Here is a 7,916-nt window from a genome sequence, read left to right as displayed (position 1 = left end):
TATCTAATGTATATGAAACTGGATTTTGCTATTCCAGTAGTCTACTACTATTTCATTAATCTATTTGAATACAGAAGTAACCCATCAATAAAATGCTAGAGAATATTTGATGAGAGGCTTAGTAAAAAAGATATTTCAGACATGAAAAACTGTTAGAAATATTGCTTTAAAATAAACTAATTAGCTTTTAAAATGAAATACAGCTTTCATTGTTAAGCTCTAGATAGCTCTCCCCCAAACATTAGACGAAGTTGCATTGTTTACAAAAATTTATTAATACAAACTTTACACACTTATATAACAGTTATCAAAGTCCTAGTTATAGATATCATGTCTGTAATAATACTTTCTTTAAGTTATTTTAGTTGCACACAAAATAAGTTCTCCAAGACTAACATCTATCTAAATTAGCACTGTATCTCAAATCTGCTCAGGTTTAGTAAGGCTGTTGGCTTTTCTAAAAATTATACAAAGGATAATCTATGTGATCGCTTTATAATGCTTGCAGCTAGCCACTGAACTCTAAATGATAGTTCATAAATAAAACGTCAAGAGAGCCCTATTTCATTATACTACAGCTGACACAAATACAGCAAACTCTGCCCAGGATCAAAGAACAAATAATTAAGACTAAAATGCAAGCTGATGTGTTGCAGCATTGTAGGGCCACTAAATAGCCATCTGTGAATTCGTGGCGATTTAAAAGGCGAAGAAAGGCACGTAAGCTGCAAACTGCATCCTGCGTCACCTTGCCTGAGGAGAATGCAAAATTAAAGCAAGATTGATTTCATACACACCACACAGGCAGGGATCGACTGCCTGAGTGCTACCACTGTTTGCAGTGCGCTCAACTTGGGATTGCAAACTCAATTCTGTTTTCTTTGATGCATGACTTTCCACCGATCAGATTGGGAAAGGACAAGGGAAGGTCTTTTAAATTTGGCAAGTGGGTGTTTTTTAAATAAAAATAAAAAGCAATCGACGTCTGTAATTTGGGGGTGGTTAATTTCTTTTAAATGATTCCTCCATCACACCGTTATGTTGAGTGATCTGCAAGGAAACAAACGTGCACATCACCTTTAAAAGAGAAGGGATGGAAAGCTTTCTCGATCGGGTTTGTTTCAGTCTTTTTTTTTTTTTTTTTGTCTTTTTTTTTCCAGAAGGTAAGATATAACTCCGTACATATAAAGATGAGGTTAAAATGATTTATCGGTCATTAGAAACTGAACCGCAGGTGAACACTACACATTCTGTTATGACAAAAGTTGGTTTTATGAAATAAATTTTACTCAGCAATAAGCCATAATGTAGAAAAATACATTTTACCTCCAAACTCAATAAACAAAGAACAAAAACTTCAGTAGTAGTGCATAATTATTTAGTGGTAGCTACAACAGGGGTTCCTAAACTTTTACAATAAGAGCTTGCATAAAACAGAACAGAAGAGTGAGAGAGGCGTTCACAATCTTTTTAAAAAAGAAAAGAAGGAGAAAAAGAACTGACTCCGATGGGTAACAGAGCTTAAATACTGCAAGACAGGATGAAAGGGCTACAAGAAAACAACAAAGGAAAGGAGCAACTCCAATTGAAAGATTCAAAGGGAGAGATTCCTGGCCATTACACATGATGAGAAGCATGGACAGCACTGGAGAGAGTAACACATTGTACTTTGCATCGAGTCCAGTACCAAGCTGACCGAGATCAGCTGGGTAGTGGATCTCAAGTGGGATCATCTCATGTTACCCAGGTCTTGTGGCAGCCTGACACCACCCACCCGTTAGGGGCACTTCCTCTCTGATCTGCGCTCTATCGCTTCCAGTAGCTAAATTTCAAACTCTTTTTTCAATGGGTCTAATTTCCTGCTTGCTTTGTTCTGTAGCTATGCCCAATCAGTAAGTGGAATAAAGAACGGGGCTAATTAGAGATCGTTGTTTTCTTTTATAGATATATATATATATATATTCCTCCCCCACCCTCCAATAGTCAACAGAGATGCACAAATTTTGATAGAGCTGTTGTTTCACCGCCGGAGAATCAATCCGCTCCGATCAGTGTTTGAGGAGACACAAATACATATAAAACTGGAATCAAAGAAAGCAGAAAAATTGAAATCTCTAGCAAGGGGGGCCGTGCCCCTTCAGATAGGCTTGTGGCAAAAGAGCCTGTCTTGGGACTCACCAGGGAAAAGAATCTGCCTCAGAAATTCTCCCAAATCATTATCATCGTAATCTCCTTGGAGCAGGGCATCATTGTCTATATACAGTAGCAAATGGTGAATATTAATGTCTTCGACCCTGTCGTGGATAAAAATACTCTCCTTTTTAATTTCCGTTACAAAAATAGGAGCAATATTCAAAACAATGATTGTCTTTTTTTTCTATTTATTTTATATAAAAACATAAACAGCTCAGGCGAATTCTTGCTCTTGTGCACACTTTATATGAAGATTTGTCCTCTAGTCTCAGCAAGTAGTATTTATATATATATATTTATATAGTATATATATAACTTAAGGATTGGTCCACAAAGTAGATCTGTGCGTTTCTCTAGTGCTTTTTGTACAAAAGAAAAACAATATTATTATCAAAATATTCATTTAATGGCTTTACTTCATACATAAATACATGTTTAAATAACACAGGAGCGGTGATTGTTCAGTCAGTTTGGAAATGACTTTTTTTTCTTTTTTTTTCCTTTTTTTTTTTTTTTAGGGCATTGTATACACAGGCGTGGCTGGTTACCCATCGCTACAAATACGCTACTCGGCGTCCTTTGTTTTTAACTCTTTGTTTATACCTTTTCCCCAAGACCGCTGCCAAGTATTTCTTGACAGCCATTTGTTTCCGATAGCGGCTGTAGCTGTCTGTGAAGATGCCATCCGAGTGCCGTTTGGAGAGCGGTTCCGAGTCGTCTTCCAGGCCGCTGCTGGCACCGCTGCAAAGAGCAAACGACAGCTGCAAACATCTGGCTCCGCTGCCCCGTCTCGCCTCTCCCTCCCCCTGCCGCACACCGCCCGCATCCCCTGGAGGTCCATCCTGATTTGCATTGCTCCCGGGCTCCCTTAACCTTTCCATGCGATCCTGATCCTTACTTAGAAAGCGGTGCAGTAGTTAGCTTGGTTTCAAAGAGGGGTGGGGGGTGGGGGGAGGGTGGTTTGGGCTGTTTTCGAAGAGGTTTTAGTCTGGGGATTGATTATTTGTTATTACCCCACTAAAGCAACACGTAGACCGCTTAGCCTTGGGGAAGCAAAAGGAAACAAAGACTCTCTGCAAACACGCTGCGAAACTGGGAGCCTGATCATAATATAAGTCGACAGTCGGGAGACAATATATCCCCGGCATGAATTATTCATCACGGAAATGTAATCTCTCCTCCCATGGGCTTTATTAAAATGTTACCTTCTGCCGAAATAATGTTCATTACACGGGGCTCGTCTCGTGCCAGGATGTCTGATTTTCAACGGGCGATCCCCACCCCCCGCCCCCTAGTTCCCCACCACCCCCTTTTTTATTATTATTTTTTAAAATAAGGCTCTATTGAGGCGGAGGCTTTTCTTCTCCTTGCATTGGATACCGATCTGCCTGAAAAGCTACAGACTCTCTCCCAGTTCTTCCCACAAGCGATTCTTCCCATAGGCTGAAGTTTCTTTAACGTGACCAGCTGGCTCTGGGTTTGGATCGTCTCTGAGTCCTCCCGGATTTTGTCCCCGCACCTCTCCCCGGTGGCAAGGGGAGAGCGCGGCTGCGGCGCGGGTTTGCGCCCAGGCAGGGCGGCACGTCCCCAGCCGGGGAGCGCCCGCATTGTCTCCGCGCCCCGCGGGCTCGGGCGGTACAAGCAAGCAAGCAAACAAGCGGCCCGGCTTACCCCACCCGCTTGGCCATTAGAGAGTGCAGGTACTTCCTCGCGGATAACTGGCCCAGGACTTTCCTGTAGGCTTTGTTAAAGATGCCATCGGCGTGCCTAGGTGGGAAACAAAGATCTCACGTTAACGAGGAGGCTTGGTGGCTGGGGGGGAGGGGCAGGGGCTTGCCCTGCACAGGGAGGTCCCCGGCCGACTGGTGGGTCTCTGGGCCCAGAGGGCACCGCCCCGCTCCGCCCGCCGCTGCCCTCCCCGCGGGGCAATCCCAAGGGCTGTAGGTGCCCGGGGGGGGGCAAAGCTGATCCCAGTCTCCCCCCGCAGCAGGGCATGGCCGGGGACGTGGGCGCGGCTGCTGCTTCCAGATCTGCTCGGGGGGCCGGGGGGGGGGGGGGGCAGGGCTTTCCTCCAGTCACCTCTTTTCCGGCGGGTAGTACAAGGTGTACATGTCGTCTAGCACGGACGGGGGGTTGGCTAAACCCAGGGGGTCTCGATCGTAGGAGAAGTCCTGCAGCATGTTGCCATCCTCGTCGTACACTTCATCTTCCAGCCTACAAAGGCAGGGCGGAGGGAAGGCAGTCAGAGCCGAGCCGCTGCTCAACTCCGCAAGGGGGGTGCTCAGCGGATCAGCGCGGCCCGAGGCTCCCCCCTCCTATGCTTTATCCTTGAGGAGCGCTTGGGAGGCGGTGGCGGAGGAGCCCACAGACACACCTCCCCTCTCCCACCCGTCTCACCCCTCCGGGTCAGGACACCCGCAAGCAAACCGACCTGCCCCGGGGCTGGCAGATCAGACGGCTGGTGGCGCCCAGCCCCGGTCCCGGTCGCCTGCCAGACTACACACCCGCGCAGGAGCGCGCTGGCGCGCACACACGTCGGGGGAGGAAGGAGGGAGGCATCCGGGAGTTAAACAAGACAATAAGAAGCACGTTGCCCGTGGGGAGACCCTGGACCCCCCCCCCCCAAACGTCTCCCCGGGAGGAATCGGATGCGCTGCCTTAAACCCTTTGCAGGTCTTCCTCTCCAGCTGCCCTGGTCACGTTTGGGGGGGAGGGCGGGAGCGTTGACTGGTGTCTGCCCTGTCTGATCACTTGGGATTTGATAGGGGTTTCTTTCCCCCCCTCCCCCCCTTCTCTCCCCCTCTCTGCAGCTTGATGTAGGTCAGACAGCTATTTCTGTCCGCCGGCTCTGGCAGGGACATTAATAATAGATGCCCCTAAAGTGTTTCACTCCTGCTAATTCAGGCGCCTGAATGAACAGAGGCAGGCTCCCTCCAAGGAAAGCTCCCCCCTCCCCCTTGCCACCCCCAGCCCAGGGAAATGCCTGCCCGGGAGTGGGAGAGAGGAAGCCCCTGGCCGGGCGGGAGGGAAGGGGGTAGCGCAGCCTGGGGTCGTCTGAGGACAAGGCAGGGAGAGGGTGGGTTGTCCCGCAGGGGAGGGGTCCAGGCCTCGCACCGAGCCGGGCGGCCCCGAGAGGGGCGGGAAGGGGGATTTTCCCTGGGGGGTGGGGGAATGAGAGTCTCCCCCAATTCTCCTGTGTTGCTGCCTGAAGGGAAAAGCGGGCAGGGCTCGGGGCTGGGAAGCCTCTCCTTTGTTTCACAGCTGGCCCAGGGCTGCCCCCCTCCCGGGCTCGCCTCCCTGCTCCAAGTGCACTAAGCACAAGAGACCTGGCAGCTGGGGACGGGGCAGAGGAGACCCGAGCCTCCCAGAAGCCAAAGAGCTCCTCCTAGCCCCGGTCTGGAAAAGGAGCGGGTACAGCCTCAGCTAAAACCTACATCCAGCGGCCGCTCGTGTCTAACCCCTAGGCCAGCCCAGAAACTAGGCAGCAAACTACCTGGACAAAAGCCCCACAGCTTGGGGCAGACTTTCCTCTTCTTGGGGCAGAAACGTGGGGATGGATAGAGAGAGAGAGAGAAATGGATGGATGGATGGATGCCTTGAGCTAGAACAGAGATCTCCCCCAGTCCCTGAGAGCTGGATTGCCACAAACGTGCTAGTCTCGAAGCCAGCCTTGCAGCAGGGTGCCAACGGTTTGCCCCTAGGTCCCTGTCTACCTACAAATCCGGGTCAGCTCAACTGGAGCAGGCGGTGGACAGCCGCCAGGGTGGGAAAGAGCCCGATGCTGCGTGCCCGCCAGGAAAGGTGGATCCCCGCGGGGCCGGGCTCCCGGGCCAGGAGACAATCGTTTCCCTGCGATGCAAACCAGAGGGGTGCCCCGCGAGCTGAGGAGCAGCACCCCAGGCGGCGCGGGCCGGAGGTGATGGCAGCCGGAGCCCCCTTAGGGCAGCGAGCCGTGGTGGGAGTGAAGTCCCTCGCCCTGCCCTTAGCGAAGCATCTCGCCTGCTGCCCCGCCGTGGACCAAGCAGCTCCCTCCCCCTACCCCAGGTGGCTGCAGCCAGAGAATAGCCACGGATGGTAGGGGTCTCCTTTGTCTTCCTAGCTGCCTTTCCACACCCCGGGGGAAGGCAGCAGGTCCTGCGAAGGCACCCGGCCGGGGGAAGGGGGCACCTACCTTAGCGCAGGGTACTGGAGCCCGGCCGCAGGTGAGCAGTAGACGCTGCAGTGCATTATTATCCCATAGACCAGCAGCGCTAGGATCGCTTTGCTACACATTGCCACTCTGGGGAAAAGAAACAGCTGTCAGAAAGAAGCGCTCCTGTCGCTTGCCCTTTTCTCCCTAGCTTTGCCCGCCGGGAGCGGCCGCCGCCCAGGCTGCAGGGTCCCCGGGTGATCGGGTAGCCCCGGCCCCGCGCGCTCAGTGCGCCCGGTCCTTTCCCGCGCCAGCCCGCTCCTGCCCGGGCCCGCCGCGCATCCCTCCCCCGCCTCCTGCCTCCTGCCTCCGCTCCCACTCCTTCTCCTTACCATGAAACTCTTCACACCCGGCACGGAGAGCGTTTGGCTGCAAACAGAAAGGGGAGATCGGGGATGAGGGGAGCGGATAAGGAGGAGGAGGAGGAAGAGAAGTGTCTCCCAAGTTTCAGCGGTTAAAACTCTCGCGGCATCGCCTCTCCGCTGGGCAAAACGCGCCGCTGTGCTGGGATCCGCTCGGGGGGGACAAAAAAAAGGGTAAAAAAAAAAAGTTTGCAGGAAGCTGCACAGATCTGGATCAGAGTCAGCCTGGGGAAGGGGCAGGGGGGAGGGAGGGAAGCGAGCCCAGCAGAGAGGAACGAGGGGCCGCGGAGGAGAAAGCCGAGGAGGCGGGAGACAGGCGAGGGCTGTGCCTGGCAGCTGCCTGCGGGAGGCTGATCTCTTCCCCAGGTCTTCCCCTCCACTCAGATGCTTCAGCTGTCGCTTTCTCCTTCTTCTGATCCTTGCTCTGAGGCTCCGAAGTTGGCCAGCCTTCCTCAGTTCGCAATCTAGGCAATGAGCAGCAAACCCCCTGCTTTACCGAGAGCCTTCTTTGTAAACAGCCGCCTGCGTGTTACCTTTAAGGCCGGCACGATAGTGTTTGTTGCCCTGTTGTGGCGTTCGGATTTTTATTCATGAATCAAATGATTTTTTTTTTTTTTTGCAGTCACGTAATAATCGGGTATCAGAAAAGACGTCACCACCCAATTCCTCAAGGAACAGAACAATTCTGTGCCTTCCTCACGGATGATCTGATCGGGAGTCATAAGCTTCTCATAAACACGAACTTACACTCCCCCCTCTCCCCCCCACAGACGGCTAAAAGATTTGTTCTGATTTTCAAGTTTGACCTGCTCCCCGAGTGGGGGGGGGGGGGGCACAAACTCAGAAGGAGATAGCTAAGCTTTTCCAGAGGCCATCTCCACTGCTGCACTCGTCCAGCTTCAGCCAAAAAAAAAAAAAAAAGATTTATTTATTTGGGAAGATTAGATCTGATGAGATCACTTCTCTCTAAATTCGTTGAGCAAACCCAAGGGTCCTACTCTGGCATATATGTTCCCTTAAACGGGGCCATTCAATGAAACGATAAGTTGCTCCTGTTGTTCCTGTAAAGGCCCTTTGAAGTCCTGTAGGCTTCTCAGTCATTTTCTAATTAGAGTTTGTAATTGTCAGTTTCTGGCTGGTGGGTGGATTGATTAGCTGGAAGCAAATCCAGG

General features: G+C 51.3%; 1 protein-coding gene across 1 annotated transcript; it reads right to left on the bottom strand.

Annotated features, from left to right (window-relative positions):
- Positions 1 to 251: 251 nt before the first annotated feature.
- On the bottom strand, positions 252 to 7,713 carry ADCYAP1 (adenylate cyclase activating polypeptide 1). Its single transcript, XM_006262865.4, has 5 exons — positions 6,715 to 7,713; positions 6,365 to 6,472; positions 4,273 to 4,407; positions 3,865 to 3,960; positions 252 to 2,934 (listed from the first exon to the last, which is right to left on the bottom strand). Exons 2-5 carry the CDS (start codon positions 6,463 to 6,465, stop codon positions 2,748 to 2,750), a joined length of 519 nt encoding a protein of 172 aa, XP_006262927.1. The 5' UTR covers positions 6,466 to 6,472; positions 6,715 to 7,713; the 3' UTR covers positions 252 to 2,747.
- Positions 7,714 to 7,916: the final 203 nt, after the last annotated feature.

This window comes from Alligator mississippiensis, chromosome 3 (assembly GCF_030867095.1).
Source record: "Alligator mississippiensis isolate rAllMis1 chromosome 3, rAllMis1, whole genome shotgun sequence".
NCBI lineage: Eukaryota > Metazoa > Chordata > Crocodylia > Alligatoridae > Alligator > Alligator mississippiensis.
Note: the sequence above shows the minus strand (reverse complement) of the source record. Positions and strands in the feature narration are given on the sequence as shown.

What these genes read in the sequence shown, in the direction of transcription:
- ADCYAP1 (XM_006262865.4), bottom strand. Translation starts at nt 6,465, where the DNA reads ATGTGTAGCAAAGCGATCCTAGCGCTGCTGGTCTATGGGATAATAATG. An exon ending in CTCCAGTACCCTGCGCTAAG is followed by an intron (nt 4,408 to 6,364) that starts GTAGGTGCCCCC and finishes CTGCCTTTGTAG; the next exon opens with GCTGGAAGATGAAGTGTACG. An exon ending in CTAATGGCCAAGCGGGTGGG is followed by an intron (nt 2,935 to 3,864) that starts GTAAGCCGGGCC and finishes TGCTCTTTGCAG; the next exon opens with CGGTGCCAGCAGCGGCCTGG.